Source organism: Suricata suricatta, chromosome 7 (assembly GCF_006229205.1).
Source record: "Suricata suricatta isolate VVHF042 chromosome 7, meerkat_22Aug2017_6uvM2_HiC, whole genome shotgun sequence".
In the NCBI taxonomy this organism is placed as follows: domain Eukaryota; kingdom Metazoa; phylum Chordata; class Mammalia; order Carnivora; family Herpestidae; genus Suricata; species Suricata suricatta.
In genome coordinates, this window is record NC_043706.1 from 85,763,423 (window position 1) to 85,780,812 (window position 17,390).

The following is a 17,390-nucleotide window of genomic DNA, read 5'->3' on the forward strand; positions in this document are numbered from 1 at the left end:
TCTGAACCACACAGGCACCCCAACACATTTTCTTATAAGGTTTTCAGGAGATTAAATGCAGAGCTGCTATCTGCAAAGTACCTGGCAAGGTAAGCACTACATAAGTTGTCCCAGACAGCCTCCCCTAATTGTTATTTGTGCCAAAATCCATATCTTCATAAGATGTCCTTCATGTCTGTTGTTTATATGCCCTCACTTATTTTTTACGTTTTTTTAAATTTATTTTTGAGAGACAGAGAGAGATATCTCAAGCAGGGGAGGGTGAGAGAGAGAGAGGGAGACACAGAATCCGAAGCAGGCTCCAGGCTCTGAACTGTCAGTACAGAGCCCGACGCAGGGTTCGAACCCACCAACCGTGAGATCATGACCTGAGCCGAAGTCAGACGCTTAACTGACTGAGCCACCCAGGCACCCCTATATACCCTCACCTTTTTCTTTAATTTTTAAAAGTTTTTATTTTTATTACTTTTTTAATATAACACAATTTATTTTTTTAACATATGCAATTATTTTCCATCATTTACAATACAGTAGTTACAATGACACTCCAAACAGAAAAGCAAAGTAAAAAATCAAAACCCCCACTTCTATTTCATGTAATTAGACTTATACAGAAATTAGAAGGTTAAGTACCAAATAGTTAATCACCTAATTTTACAGCTATCTGAATATATGCCCTCACTTTTAATCATTTCCTGGAACTTCCTGGTTTTTCCCCCCTCAAGTTTATCTCTTATTTCTAATTGGATTTTCTGAGTTGCTAATATGAGTTTTGCCTTTTATATTGACTGTGGTTTTCATATCTTCTTGGCTTTTCTTTTTTTTGATTGTAGTCTTTCAGCTAACTCTTTTTTAAGTTTATTTATTTGTTTTGAGAGAGAGAGAGAGAGAAAGCAAGAGTGGGAAAGGGGCAGAGAGAGAGAGAGAGAGAGAGAGAGAGAAAATGCCAAGCAGGCTCCACACTGTCAGCACAGAGCCCAATGTGGGGCTTGAACCCACGAACCATGAGATCATGACCTGAGTCAAAGTCAAACACACTTAACTGACTGAGTCACCCAGGTGCCCCCATGGTTTTTCTTTTTAACATGTGAAAACATCTTATCCCAACCCTAGAGTTCTCGGTTAACACAGAAAGGAACTAGCAAGACAGTTCCCTTCTCCTGTTTTCCTTATGTTAAAACAAGTGATAAGAATTAAATCCCATACTAGAGCTTGGGGGGTAAAGGCTGGTACAATCAATGGAGAGGTCACTGACATGCAGAGGCCAGTCATGGAGAAAAGGCAAAGCAGGAAAAAAAGCAAAGACAACATTCAAACCTGCAAGTGAACGTAAAGCAAATGAACAAAACCAGTCAGTGGCTAAGAAGCACTACACAAGGGGAGCCTGGGTGGCTCAGTTGGTTGAGCATCTGACTTTGGCTGAGGTCATGATCTCACAGTCGGTGGGTTGAGCCCCTATGGGGTCTATGCTGACAGCTCAGAGCCTGGAGCCTGCTTCAGATTCTGTGTTTCCCTCTCTCTTTGCCCTTCCCCTGCTAGAACCCACTCATTCATTCATTCTCTCTCTCAAAAAAAACCCCCAAACATTAAAAAAAAAAACAAAAAAACACTACCCAAACAAGAGGAGGCCCCATATGGCTCCTGGCTGGGTTTGCAAATAAGAGCAGTCTACTTCTTAATTATATCTGAGATTCCAACCAGAGCCTAAAGCAGGTTTCAGCTCTCATTACAGCAATTGCCACTAGATGGCTTCACAGTGATTGTTAAGAGATTGAAGATGATAGAGTCATTAAATCCAAGCATTAGTCCATCTTTTTGGGCAAGGTTGTTACTCTGATGTCACATTTACAAAACTCAGTCTTGAACATGTTAAGTAATTTGCCCAAAGTCATAAAGACAATCTTTTGACTATAAACCTATTGCTATTTTACCACCTAATTTCTCTTCAGTGATTCAGGCACAATGAGAAAAATTATAAAAGATAGGGAGGCAAGAATCTTACATATTTAGGCATATATAACCCTGAACAAATGACTCCTCAAAAGTATTTCCTATACTTAACATTGCCATAATGTTTTGGGGTGGGTTTTTTTTTTGCTAATTAATATGAAAAAATATGGGGGAAAATACACTATATAGATTATACTAACCATATAACATGTATACATACACATATGTTTTTGTCTTTTAATATATTTATCACTCACTTGGAATAAATATTTTATTTTTCCAGAAGTAAATTTTGTTCTTATAAGAACAAATAGCATTTTAAAAAACTGTAACATGCAAATCTGTGTACCACATTCACCCATCAGTTTTCAAAACATCTGGGATAGCATCCTAAAGTAAACAATGTTCATAGGACCATCTGGACAAAACTGCAGGCAAGAAAAAAAAGCATAAACATATGGAAAAACAGATTTTACCCTTCCCTTCAGCAGTAAGGGATGACAAATGTCGAACCTAGATATATCCACGCTTCACTGTGCGATGCTTTGCAGCACCACCTGGCTCTCCATGCACAGCCACCAAATATGGACAGCGCTGCCAGAAAGAACATACCCACAGGGCAATGGCAATAGAAACAGTCTACTTCATGGTTAAATAGCCCACTTCACACAAGTGGCAAGGGTCTGTTTGTTGACTTTTACATCTAAGTTTGTGAAAACAGACTCAAAATTAATTATGCTATTAGACTTAAATATTAAATAGATCAGGTCATATAACTAGAAAATAAAATGACATTCTAAGAACTACTTAAATGTGTTTTAAAGTACAAATTTTTCATTTTACAAAGTAGTACATTTATAAGATTTAACGATTCAAATTCAATTGATCTATAAATTTCCATTGTGTGTCTGGTACTACATAAACCACTATCTGTAACTGTTTATACTTCATTGCTTATGATTTTAGAGTAAAAAGACTGATACACAGCGAACTACATAGGGATATCAAATCTTATATTCATGATAACATCTTAACAAAACTTTTAGAAACTAAGTATAGTGTATTACTTCCAATACATTGCTTTTTATTAAGGCACACATAGCTGTAGGTCAAATTATTAGAGATTGATTCAGATACCCTTTTTTTAAACTAGAATCTTAAACTCTCAGCTGACAGTTTCTTAGCAAATTTACATGTATATTTAGTTTCTAAAAGTTTTGCTGAAGTGTTATCATGAACATCTTAGATTTGGGCTCAGGTCATGATCTCATGGTTCTTGAGTTCGAGCACGAAGCCTGCTTGGGACTCTCTCCCTCTCTGCTCCTCCCCTACTCCCACAGTATCTCACTTTTCTTATCTCCTTTATATTACCAACACTGTCATCAGATATTGCATTTATGTAATAAAATAAACACAGACCCCAGAATACAAAGAACATTCTGAGAAGGCTTCAGGCATTCTAGATAAAAATTTTAAAGTGCTTTTATATCTCTGTGGTTTCCCTTTAAGCATGCAATCTGAGTACTCAAAGAGTTGCTGGTTAACTAACTGAACAGACCTGGTAGGTTCTACACAGACCTCAGGTCTTACCAGACAGAAAACCGAGTAAAGCACCAGCAAAAAAAGATGTATTTTTTCAAAAACTTAGCTAAGACTATCTGAAAAGTAATTTTAAGTACCTCCAATTTTCCTACCATAAAAATGACTCTGATACAAAGATCCTATGATTATCTTTTTTAAAACCAAACTTAAAATTATTAAATCAGACATATATAATAGGTAATATGTAAAAAATTGTAGGTTAATATCTTTATAATCTTGGAGTTCAAAAGACTTTCAAAGTATGGCCCAAAAGGTTAAAAAATCTTCACAGAAAAGACTGATGGAACTGATAATGATGACATTAAGAACTTCACTGTGGACAAAAAAAAATAAAATGCCTGAAAACTATAAAAAAAGTTAAATACAGAAAGATAGGTATTCGTGTCAACTATACCCTTTGTATAATCCTTCTGGAGGGTAGTTTAGAACAGTGACCAAAATTTAAGGTGTTTCTAAACTGGTCAGAAATTCCAAACAAATTAACCTACAGAAATAAACAGGAAGTACACAAAAATGCAGCTTTCATGGGAGAAATTTGAAAACAGTGAATAGTAAATTTGTTGCCAAGCAATATTAAACATCTACCTTTTCTCAAAGTTATGAATATTTATGAACTGCCTTGGTTAAACCAAAAGGGGAATGCTGGTGATTCCCAAGTTTCCTGTGAGCACAGAAAAGTAAGCTTAGTTTACAGTTCGCTTAAAGACAGAGTGTGAGAGCATTATTTCCTCTAATAACTGTCCCCACTGCAGAGATGAGGATGAAATTGAGGCACACAATCAGTGATAGAGAGGAGATTCACCAGTGCAGCTGGCTTCAGAATCCACAATCTTAACCATTATGCTCTACTCTGTCTGGATAATAACAAACAGTAAGGTTAATAAGTGCAATAATGTAAGACACTAATGAAATGGTAGTGGTGATATGAAAGACGAGGCCACTACTCTTTCAGCAAAAGCTGGATGTAATCAATCGCTGGATGTCTTTGGTGTGAATGCATACCTTTATTAAAGTTTACAGCAGCTTTTCTCAAAGGGTTCCTCAGAAGAATTAAGCCCTAATGCCCTAGGCACCCACTGCATGCAATTAACTTCTCCCTATGTATTTGCAAGGGTACTAGTTAGCTAGTTAGTACCATCTTTGGGAGAACTGAGAAAATAGTCACTCAAACAATTTTCTGTGTTCTGGAGTTTGGAGGGAGAACTGTGAATTTAAATCTCTATGGGTAGGAGGTACCTGGGTGGCTCAGTTGGTTAAGTGTCCTACTCTTGACTTTAGCTCAAGTCATGATCTCACAGTTCATGGGTTCAAGCCCTGCATCAGGCTCTGTGCTGACAGCTCAGAGGCTGGAGCCTCTTTTGGATTCTGTGTCTCCCTCTCTCTCTGCCCAGAACCCTGCTTGCAATCTGTATCTCTCTCAAAAATAAATTTTTTAAAAGTTAAAAATAAATTCTTATGCATAGTAAGTTGTTTTTTAAATGCCCAACATCTTTTTATTCTTAACCCCTTCTACACATGGAAATACCTATTTTTAGTAATTATTTTTGAAATGCAAATAAATTTATTAGGTGTATGACTGTCACTTTATAGCCAAACAAAATGTATTACTTTTTAAAAATAAGTTATAAAGTATTACATTATATTCAAATTGTTACTATCAAAGGACACAATATTATTTATCCCCAGATACATTATTTCAGATCCTAAATATGCCATTTACTTTATTTCAAAAAAAGATACAGCAAACTTATTCCTAATAAAACCAAAAGAACAAACATACCTTGCCGCTTTTTATTCCAAAAGCATAAGCTTAATGAATTTAGTGGAACATATTTTAGGCTTTCTCTAAACTCTCTGCAAATAGTATCCCAACAGTATTAAAAATTATGGGCCAAATTTATTAGTTAAGAAAAGAATGTGGGATTGTCAATCATCCATTTAGTTCACAAAAAGCAAACCAATATTAAATATTATTTCACCAGGAATGCCTATATTCAGTAAGTGTTTGTAGAATATTTACATGACATTTATAAGACTATCAAAGTGACACATTTCATCAGCCTTCAGAGAACACTGGCCCGCTTTTTAGTAGTACATATTTCTCAGTGGGTCTCACAATTAACCTTCCTTGCTTTTTTTCAGTCTTGTGTTATATGTGACCTTTTTATTACAAGGGGATTTTATTTGTTGTTTTTAGTTTTTTGGTATGTATTTGAGGGGAAACGTGTAGACAGATTATTTATTTATTTAATTTTAGCAAATTCTAGCATCAGATGTGAAATCTACACAGCTGTAAGTATTCTTCTGGGAAGCTGCACTGGGGTCTCCTCAACTGCTTAATGCAATTACCTAAGCCAGTCATGTAGTATTAATGTAATTTGCCTATTTCTGCAGATGCAAAGTTTACTCTTTAAAGGGTAAAAAGAAAAAACTTGCTGCCCCACTATTCCTCTACCTTGGAACCAAATAATAATTACTTCACCTGTCTGTTCTCAAAAGTCCCCTAATTCCTAGCTAACCATTAGCCTTAAAAATCTTTATTTAGTTGGGGCACCTGGGTGGCTCAGTTGGTTAAGTGTCCAACTTCAGTTCAGGTGATGATCTCCTGGTTCATAGGTTCAGAGCCCCACGCTGGGCTCTGAGCTCAGCGTATGGAGCCTGCTTGGGATTCTCTTTCCCTCTCTCTGTCCTTCTCTTACCCTCATTTGTGCTTTCTCTCTCAAAAATAAGTATATAAACTTAAAAAAAACTCTTGGGGCACCTGGGTCAATCAGTGGGTTTAAGCATCCAGCTCTTGATGTCAGCTCAGGTCATGATCTCACAGATTCGTGGGATCCTGCTCTGCGCTCACAGAACAGAGCAGAGCCTGCTTGGGATCCTCCCTCCCCCTCCCACCCCCCTTTCCCCTGTTCACACTCTCTCTGCCTCTCTCAAAATAAATAAACTTAAAGAGAACTGGTACTGCCACATGTATGAGTAGATACGTGTACCTACAAAGACGTTCCTATCTATCTCCTTATCACAATTAAGTGATTTTTCTAAAATACAAAACTTCACTTAAACTCTATTTAGTGGTTGCTCACTGCCTACAGGATAAACTCTAAACTTACAAGGCCCTTCAATATCTGTTCCTGCTGCTTCCCTCTAGTCCCATCCTCTCATCAGGCCCCAACATCACAATGCTCAACCCTGCAGCTCCACAAAGTTCCCTGAACATACCGAGCTCCCTCACCAATGAGCTGCTTCCTCTGCCTGGAACACGCACTCCTGTCTGCTGTGCCTAGCTAATTTAGCTCTTGGCTTAGAAGGCTCTTCCTCTAAATAAAACCGTCCTGGCTCCTCCAGACCACGTTAGATACTACTCCAAAGTGTTCTCGTAGTCCCCTGCACTGCTCCATCACAGCCCTACTTAAACAACCAAGGATTAAGCAATTACGCATGATTTGTCAATATCTCTCACTTGACCGAAAGATCAATAATGGCAGAAACAGAAATAAGTCGGTTTTGGGGCACCTGGGTGCTCAGTCGGTTAAGTGCCTGACTCTTGGTTTCAGCTCAGGTCATGATCTCACAGTTCATGACTTCAAGCCCTGTGTCAGGCTCCATGCTGATGGTGCAGAGCGTGTTTGGGACTCTCTCTCTCTCCCTCTCCCTCTGCGCCTCCCCTGCTCACATGCACACACACTCTCTCCCTCAAAAATAAACATTAGAAAAAGAGATTCGCAAAAATGTTAAATAATGCCACTTATTAAGTTTGTCTTCTTTTACAAAATAGTTATCTTTCCTAAAAACATACTATTTGTGTTAACAGGTCATGGGAATTATTGCTATTTTCAGTGATAGAATAAATACTGTAATTTTTTATTCTTATTTCCCATATGATAAATATTGATAGATATAACCCACCTGATTAAAGCGCTTTAAGTCCTCAATAATTTTTTAAGAGTCTAAAAGGCTACTGAGATCAAAAGCTAAGATTTACTGAGCTAGCAGTGTTTAGAAATGTATGGGGCACTGGCCTTGATTCTCTGTGTAGAGAAGCTAAGTTAGATATTAGACATGAAATTGCTCAGGCTTTGATAATATGTGTAAGTTCGGGCACAGGTTTTTCTCTCCGCAGTTACTTTTCCTAGAGCAAAATATAAAAAGAATCTTAAAAAAAATTTTTTAATGTTTATTTATTTTTGAGAGAGAGAGAGAGACAGAGCATGAGTGAGACAGAATCTGAAGCAGGTTCCAGGCTGAGCTGTCAGCACAGAGCCTGATGTAGGGCTTGAACTCAAGAAACGAGATTTTGAAATCATTCTTATTCTCGTGTCTAAAACACAATATAGTTTCATATTATTCTAAAATTACCATATTTAGACATCTACAGTCTTCACAATTATCATTTAAAATAGCTGCATAATCAGGGCACCTGGGTGGCTCAGTCGGTTAAGCATCCAACTTTGGCTCAGGTCATGATCTCTCGGTTTGTGAGTTTGAGCCTTATGTCAGGCTCTGTGCTGACAGCTCGGAGCCTGGAGCCTGCTTCAGATTCTGTGTCTCCCTCTCTCTCTGCCCCTCCTCCGTTTGTGCTCTGCCTCCCTCTGTCTCTCAAAAATAAATAAATGTAAAAAAAATTTTTTAATAAAATAGCTGCCTAATCATATCTAGCATTCCTACAAACCTCAAGAGCAACTTTCATATCTGATTTTTAATGTATTTTATAAAAATATATTAAAACCTTATGCAAGAAAGAGTACTGCAGATTATTATCCCAAAAAAATTCCTTCTAGAATACCAACGGATTTTATTTTAAATCAAACTTACCTGAGAGATACCGGAGCTTCAAACACAAAGATAATGACATTCTGACCTAGAAATCTGGAAACGTTGCCTTCAGAATTATGTCTCTCCCTAACTGTGAAGGTTCCACACTCTCTCAAACTCACTCAAGAACCTGTTTCCGTTATTCCCGGCGCTACCCATGGTTCCATAAACACAGTTAAAGGTTACACCTGTGCTTCCCACCACCTGAAATGATAGTTGTTCTCATCTCTACCTATCTAAAATTCTTCCTTTAAAGGTCAGCTCGAAAGCCAGCTCATTCATGATTCTTTCTCAGTTGCTTTCAATTGAGCATTACAACCCTTTTTGAGTATCTGGAGGCCTTTGTTTGAAATTCACCCAAAATACAATTCTATTCTGCCTATCTTTATTCTGTAGGACAGGAACTCTTATCAATCTCTATTCCCTGAAACACCCTGGAAAAGAGGGAGGTGCTGTTGAGGAAAATGAGGCTCAGATGAACGGAACTCGCTAGTGACAGAAAGAGTTAAATTTGAATGCCAGATCCCCCACCCCTGACAAAACCCATGTTTGTTCTTTCTTTTTTTTTTTTATTTTTTATTTTTATTCTTGAGAGCAAAAGCAAGAGCGAGAGCGAGGACACAAACAGGGGAGGGGCAGAGCGGGAGACACAGAACCCGAAGCGGGCTCCAGGCTCCGAGCTGTCAGCACAGAGCCCGACGTGGGGCCTGAAACCATGGACTCTGAGACCATGACCTGAGCCAAAGTCAGCTCAACCGCATGAGCTCCCCAGGTGCCCCAAGCCCAGGTTCTTTCTACCGTATCATTCCATGCTCCCTACCTTATATCCTTTGTGATAATAAATACTCAAGAAATCTCTAAAACTGAATGAAATCAGACTGCTTTATTCTTCATCTCAAGGAAACTCTAAGGTTAAAAAAAAATCCAAAGAAAATAATTTCTACAATTGTACTTTTGCCATCCCTGACTTCATATCCCTATATTTTTTATTATGGCTAATAAATGTGTGGTTTTCAGGAGACAGCATGAAGACCCACATCAATTCCTGAAATGTCCATCATCATCATATTTTGCCAGTTCTTTATTTGAGCAGAATTAGAGCTACGACTAGTATGCCTGGGGCAGAGTAAGATTTCAATAAATGTCTGTTGAATAAATAATGAATGAGGGAAAAATTTAACCATTTCTGCAGCGGTTCAGGAAACTGGGTTTCCCTCCTCCAGTTCCTTCGCCAATTTCTCCACCATTGTTGTCTCAGGACAATAGCTAACAAAAACAACTCTATATTGGGGCAAGAAAATACAGCTGAACAACTCGTATATTTTACTACCAATTTTCATTTTCTGAATGCCACCTACTAAGCAATTCAATCCTACGCCAAAGGCATTTCAAAATTATAAGGTCTGTTCACCCAGTCACCCAAAACCCTGAGGGGTACTGATTTTTCCCACGCTCCCTCACTCACTGCATCGAATTCACTCACTTTCTACCAGGGCCTCTACTGGTTTCTCACCTGCCTACAACAAAAACCTCCTTGACCTTCGTTAATGATCTCCTCGCCTCTACTCTTAACTCCCAATGGTCCAATCAGAGTAATGTTTATTAAAAGAATTTGAAATTGGGGCACCTGGGTGGCTCAGTCGGTTGAGCATCCTACTTCAGCTCAGGTCAGGATCTCACAGTTTGTGAGTTTGAGCCCTGTGTTGGGCTCTGTGCTGACAGCCTGGAGCCTGGAGCCTGCTTCAGATTCTCTGTCTCCCTTCCTCTCTGCCCCTCCACGGCTCAAGCTCTGTCTCTGTCTGTCTCTCTAAAATAAATAAACATTAAAAATTCTTTTAAATAAAAAAAGAAGTTGAAATGACTGTGACTCCTCTACTTCAAACACTTTAATAGCTTCCATTACACTTCCAATAAAATTAGAATTCTTTACCATGGAATTCCTTACAGTATCCTTCACGAACTCCCACTCGCTTCTCCCACCACCCCCACTACTTCTTCATTTCATTCTACTCTCTCCCAGCAAACCACACTCTAGCTATACTGGTCTTTCTTGATCACTATGTCCATTAGATTATTACCTCTCAGTGCAATCTGTTTCTGTCCTTTTAGTATTTATAAGAAGGTATTTTATACACACACACACACACACACACACACACAAATATATATCTCTCTCATTATACTGTACACCCCCAAAAGGGGAGAATAAAACTTTTTATCACTACATATTGAATAAAGTACAAAACCCCAGCATGTGGTAGGCACTTAATATTTCTGAAAGAAGGGGTGCCTGGGTGGCTCAGTGGGTTAAGCATCCGACTTTGGCTCAGGTCATGATCTAGTGGTTCATGAGTTTGAGCCCTGCATCAGGCTCTGTGCTGACAGCTCAAAGCCTGGAGCCTGCTTCAGATTCTGTGTTTCCCTCTCTCTCTCTCTCTCTACCCTTTCCCCACTCATGCTCTATCTCTCTTTCTCAAAAATAAACATACATTTAAAAAAATTTATGAATGAAGACACTGCTTTCCTATATATTCATTTACATTAACATGTATTACATATCATTTGTATGTCAGATAACACATGTAATTAACAAAGTATATGATATATATTACATTAGTATTGTATAATAAAGGATTTGTCTGCCTTTTGCCCCCCAAGTTCCTGAAAACTACCCTCTAAATCCTTGGGTTTCCAGAGGGATGGGAGTATCTCTATTATTCTTGGTGAGCTCCTAGACAGTTTACGCTAATAAGCTTCCCCAGGAGGCCACTGGCTATGCCAGTAAGACCAATGTGTGATTAGAGGGAGGGGTACTGGAGACGGAGTTCAATCATGTGGCCAATGATTCAGTCAATGGTGCCTCGTCAATGAAGCACCAATAGAAACTCTGGAGCACCACAGCTCCAGTTTCCCTGGCTAACAGTACTATGTGTGTCTGGTTACCCACCAATGTGCTGGGAAGCTGATGTATCCTGACTCCACAGGAAGAAGACACAGGAGATTCATGTTTGGGACTTCTCTAGTACTTGCCCTGTGTGTCTCTTCTTTTGGCTGTCCTGATTCGTATCTTTTTTGTTTCTATCATAATAAAACTAACTTTAAATATAGGACTTTCCTGAGTTCTCTAAGTCATTCTAGGAAATTACTGAACCTCAAAGGGGTAGTGGGAATGCCTAAATTAATAGCCAGTTTGTCAGAAATGTGAATAGCCTGAGATCCTCTGAGCTTGAGGATGGTGTCTGAAGTGAGGGCAATCTTGTGGGGGACTAAGCTTTTAATCTTAAGGTCAGCGAACTCCAGGGAGTTAGTGTCAGAACGGCACTATGATTACGGAACAAATATCACCGTGTATAGCAAATGTGTAGCATTTTGATATATATTATTATAAACTTTTATAAAACGTTATCTCTAAGCCTCACAATAACCCCACACAATAGAATTATCATCCTAATCTCTTCTAATGTTTATTTTTTGAGAGAGAGATAATGAGAGCAAGGAAGGGGGAGAGAGGGAGACACAGAATCAGAAGCAGACTCCAGCTGTGAGCTTTCAGCACAGGGAACAAGGAAGGGCTCTAACTCAGGAGCTGTGAGATTATGACTTGAGCCACAGTTGGAGGCCCAACCGACTGAGCCACCTAGATGGCCCAATCATCCTAGTTTCTGAAGTAAGTAAACTAAGGAGTAAAAGACACATGTACAATATGTAATTTAGGAGCCTGAATTCCAACTCAGCACTGTTTGACTCAGATACCCACAATCTAGTCACTGCCCTTTCCTCTCTGGCTTCGCATATTAGTTATGTAAATACAACACAAGATAACATCACAAGATTGCTACCTAGGAATGCATGGCACTTATGCTATGAGGTCAAAGTAAAATCTAAGGTACTATTTATGAATTTGTGAACTCTTTATATGAAGAGGTCATATAAAATATAAATATATATTTTAAAAAATTTTATATTTATTTATTTTTGGGAGAACACATGTGGGGAAGAGACAGAAAGAGGGGGATAGAGGATCTGAAGCAGGCTCTGTGCTGACTGGCCAACAGCAGTGAGCTCTGTGCAAGACCAAAGTCACAAACTGCAAGATCATGACCAACTTCACGACCTAGATGCCCTTAAAGTATATATATTTCATTTCTTTATGTTTGTTTATTTACTTTGAGAGAGAGAGCGCACACACACTTGTGCATGAGTAAGGGAGGGAGATATTCTTTATTTTTTTGAGAGAGGGAGAGAGAATCCCAAGCAGGTTCCGCACTGTCAGTGCACAGCCAGATACAGAGCTCCGACCTAAGCCAGAATCAAGAGTCAAACACTTAACCAATGGAGTGACCAAGGCCCCCAAGTAACTATATTTTAAAGTAAAAATAAAATAACATACTTTAATACAAATTTCTCTAGCAATTGCTTAACTTACTTGTTTGTGTTTTAGAGACATGTTTCTGGAGAAAATCAAGTGTTTGAGCCAAAACCTTCTTATTACAATGTGTTGATAATTTTTCATCACACTCGTAACACCTGAAAAAATGTAAAATGTAAGCAAATATTATGAAAGCATATTCAATAATGTTGCATACAAGGTAGTAAAGTTGATATTTATCAAGTCTGATCCTTAAATTACGGGGAGGGCAAAAAGTATACATAGGGTGAGGCATTAGGAAAAGTCTACAGAAATTAAGCAGGAATCAGTTCAGACAGAGCCTTATCATTCAAATTAGAGTTCTGGTAGTTTAATCAATGGATGAATGGATAAAGAAGATGTGGCATATATATACAGTGGAGTATTATTCAGCAATCAAAAAGAATAAAATCTCACCATTTGCAACTACATGGATGGAACTAGAGGGTATTATGCTAAATGAAATTAGTCAGAGAAAGACAAATATCATATGACTTCACTCATATGAGGACTTTAAGATACAAAACAGATGACCATAAGGGAAGGGAAGCAAAAATAATATAAAAACAGGGAGAGGGACAAAAACATGAGGCTCTTAAATATGGAGAACAGGCAGAGGGTTACAGGCAAGGTTGTGGGAGGAGGGATGGGCTAAATGGGTAAGGGGCATTAAGGAATCTACTCCTGAAACATTGTTGCACTATATGCTAACTAACTTGGATGTAAATTAAAAAAACTAAATTAAACAAAAAAAATTTTTTTAATAAAAAAATTAAACAAACAAAAAAAGAAAGGCAGAGAATCAGAAAAAGAATACATGAATAAATCAGAATCAGAAAAAAAATCAGGAAAAAAACCCGTTTTGGTTGTTTATCCTAAGTGTACTGGAAAAGTCACGAGGAGTTTTGTAAGCAGGGAAGTGATGTGATCCAATTCACATTTTACAACGTCACTCTAACTAATGTCAGATGGAAGGAATCAGGAATAGAAGCAGGTCAGGGTAGAAGCAGCAGATCGGGAGAAAAGTGAACAGATTTAATTTACACATATTTCAGGTAGAAACAGAGAAGTATCAAAATGACTGCCATGAAAAGGGAGAACTAGATGAGGGCATGTCAGTGATTTTCACACAGGAGCAATTTTGCCCCTCCCGCTGGGGGATATTTGGTAACATTCTGAGACAGTTTTGGTTGTCACAACTAGGGAACCTGCTACTGGCCTCCACTGGTAGAGAATGCTGAACAGGACAGGACAGTCCATTCACAAAGAAGAATCACCAGCCAAAATGACAACAGTACTGAGACGGAGAAATTCTAGTCTAGAGGAAACAAGACTTGCTGTGAGTCGGGAATGTTTAAAGCTGGGTGATAGGTACAGAGGATTTCATTATACCATTTTGTCTACTTTTGTTAAAGGATTAAAAACAAAATAACGCAAAAAAGAAAAGAAGTAACTGTTAGGCTTCTGGTTTGAACACATAAGTGATGGAGGTTCCATTTATAGAGATGGGGAAGACTGGGTCAGAGTTTTATTATGTTTGGGGCTTTGTTGAGAGGGCTCTCAAAGAGATTTTCAAAAGCACATTCATTTTTAGAAAACTGCCGTCCACTAAGTTTACTCATTAGTGCATATAGTTTTAATAAAGGTTTTTTTCTACATACTATCATTACCTGCTTCCGTTATCTTCATAAGATTCAATGGTCAAACAAGAAAATATATTTGAATGCATTCAAAGTGGTTTTTTTAAAGTGTTTTATAAATATAATGTGTTACACCAACACTTTACATATTTACAATACTCTTAAAATTATTGGTGGTTCTGGGATCAATGGCTATTAACTAGGTATGGGTTCCTTTTCCAAAAATGCACTCAAAATTCAAATATTTACTCATACTCAAAATACAAATATTACTCAGTTGCATACAGAAATACATAGATAAATCTGTGAAGGAAACAAGTCACAGACAACATTCCCAAAACATCTTTTCTAATAGACGATGATGGAATCCAAACAATGTAGTTATCGTTAGCAGGCAAACACTATGATGTATGCTCAAAATTTACTGATATAACTACTGCCTAAAATAATAGCAGGACACCTGGGTGGCTCAGTCGGCTGAGCATCTGACGGACTCCTGATTTCAGCTCAGGTCATGGTCCCAGTGTGATACGACTGAGCGCTGTGTAGGGCTCCACACAGAGCATGGAGCCTGCTTAAGATTCTCATTCTCAGTCTCTCTCTCTCTCTCTCTGCCCCTCTCCCCTGCTTCCTCTTTCTAAATTAAAAAATTGCTCATTTGTAAAACATTGAAATGTCAAGGAATTTTTACTGACATTGCAATTTAATTTTTACGTGTTATAAAATATATTGCAACTTTAAGGCATAAAAAGAAAATGTAAAGAAAAACCACACAATGGCAGTGAATTTGGAGAAAAGAAGACAGCTCAACATAAATTAGTTCTACTTGTTTCCATTAGAAATAACCAAAACCTGGCTCAGAGCCTGGAGCCTACTTCAGATTCTGTCTCCTTCTCTCTGCCCCTCCTCTGCTCACGCTCGGTCTCTCTCTCTCTCAAAAATAAATAAACATTTAAAAATAAAAATAAATAGCTCTACGGGTGCTATGTCTCTCAAAAATAAATAATTTTTAAATGTTTTTTAAAAAAAACGAAAATAATTTTAGACTCCCCAAATGGGACTTAAATTATTTTCATTATAATACAAATCTAACATTCCATTCACAAAGCCCAATAAATTGATCTCCCATATAACTCTATTCACCTATGAAATGAAAATTATACAATTAAGCATTAAAAATTATAAAATCAATAAAGTTAAAGCAACATTATTAAGCTAGGTAAGGTGTTTTGTCTTTTTTCCCTGAAAGTACATCATGATTCATAGCATAATTACGGTCCTAAGAGCTACAACACGAGTTCTGACATAGATTCCCTTGATATGAGCCTATTCTACCTGGTGCCACCCAATTCCACCTCCACCTCCCTCTATTCCTATGGTCCTGGAACTGTGGTCCCCAGACCAGCAGCACTGGCAATACCTAGAACTTGTTAGAAATGCACATTCTTAGGTGCTACCCAAGAACTACTAAAGCAGAATCTTTAGGCCCAGGACTCAGCAATCCATTTCCACAAGACCTTCCCGGGGATTCTGATGTAACCCATAGTTTGAGACCACTGCTCTATTCAGACTACAGAGAAGAATCCACTGAGCTGCCACAATTAGGCAGCCCCTCCTCTCCCCTGGCCCCATGGCATCGTTAACACAGTATGTCACCCCTGTGCTTTCCTCATTCTCCCCAGTGTTAAAACTTGGGGCCAACAACAGCAAAACACCTGACCCGTGCCCTGAACTAAATGAGATGATGATCTCTTCTATAAGCTAAAACATCCTTATATTAACGTCAGGTCCCTGAGATGAAAACACAAAGCTAAGATAGTTTTGTCTTAAAGAAAACTAGAAAACTTCTAAAAATTCATTCAAGAGGAACTTGAAAACTCCTGGTTCCAGTGGGAAGATTTTTGTTGTGAAACATACAGAAAGCTTTTCAATACAGTATCCATTTATGCCACTGTAGCAGTGTGGTATATGGGTAAGAAACTAGGGAATCAAAAAACTTGTTTTAGTGCCTGGATTTTTACTTTATAGCCATAAAAAAGTAAATGATACTCTGTAACATGAGTATCATTTTGATGTAACCTGGGGGAACTGGATTTGATTCCCAGTCAGGGCTACATAATAGAATCACCCAAGCTTCTACAAACTACATATGCCCAGGCTTTCCCTTTCCCCTTCAGGGAATCACCAAACCACTCGCCTGCTTGAAGTACCTTCCTTCTCTAGAAGTCTGGGATTCTGTATGAGCAAGTTCATTATGAAAAACCAACTAGGAAGGATGTTTCTTTATCCTACCAAGAAAATGTTAAAGCAAAGTAGAGGGATGACTAAATGTTTTCTTATTTAATTCATGAATAATGTTAATTTTCTTGAAATATTCTATAGGTTGCATTCAGATTAAAAAGCATCAGCTAGTATAACGTCTTTAAGTATTTTACCTTGTAAAGCTTGGAGAAAAGATCTTTTTTTGTAGTGGACACAAGTAGTGACAAAAATTAACTTACCATATAACCCATGTGCTCAGACTAATTGTAATACAATGAGATTCTGTTCTCCGACTCTCGTAGTGCTTCACTGAATGATGGCTTTCTGAGTTTCTGCCGCATCCCTAAAGATGAACAGAATGCTATTTGTACAATTTATAGTTACGCTTGTTTCAAATTAATCAAAACCTAAATCAATCAAAGTTTTGGTTTTAATTTCAAGCAAGAGGGAAAAGTTTCAGGAAGGAATATGGATTCCCATTAAATTTAATTTCCTGTGAAGAGGCTAACTTGCTTTTTATTACATAGTATTTACCTGAAACAATGAGGCAAGTGATATTATTTAAAAATGCATACACTCTCTGTCTTTTATACAGTGGGGCACTAAGCATCATCGCAGACCAGTGCCCCTCCTCATACACACATTTTCTAATACTGTCCGCACCTCCACCCAAACCCAATGACAACTAACGAGTCTCAGACGAATCACAGTAATTT

At 38.0% G+C, this 17,390-nt stretch overlaps 1 protein-coding gene across 10 annotated transcripts in view; it reads right to left on the reverse strand.

The window, feature by feature from the left end:
* The window catches only part of USP45 (ubiquitin specific peptidase 45), a 76,058-nt gene that overhangs the window by 48,056 nt on the left and 10,612 nt on the right, over nucleotides 1-17,390 (reverse strand). For 9 of the 10 annotated variants that reach the window (XR_003910644.1, XM_029944300.1, XM_029944298.1 and 6 more), the window contains exons 4-5: nucleotides 16,914-17,017; nucleotides 12,791-12,891 (exon numbers count right to left, since the gene is read on the reverse strand). Coding sequence is in view for 8 of the 10 variants with exons in the window: in XM_029944300.1 (XP_029800160.1) it covers nucleotides 12,791-12,891; nucleotides 16,914-17,017 (205 nt within the window). In the remaining 2 variants the exon portion in view is untranslated. Of the gene's footprint in view, nucleotides 1-12,790; nucleotides 12,892-16,913; nucleotides 17,018-17,390 lie in introns of those variants that run through there. The other variant, XM_029944299.1, reaches the window with a different exon arrangement.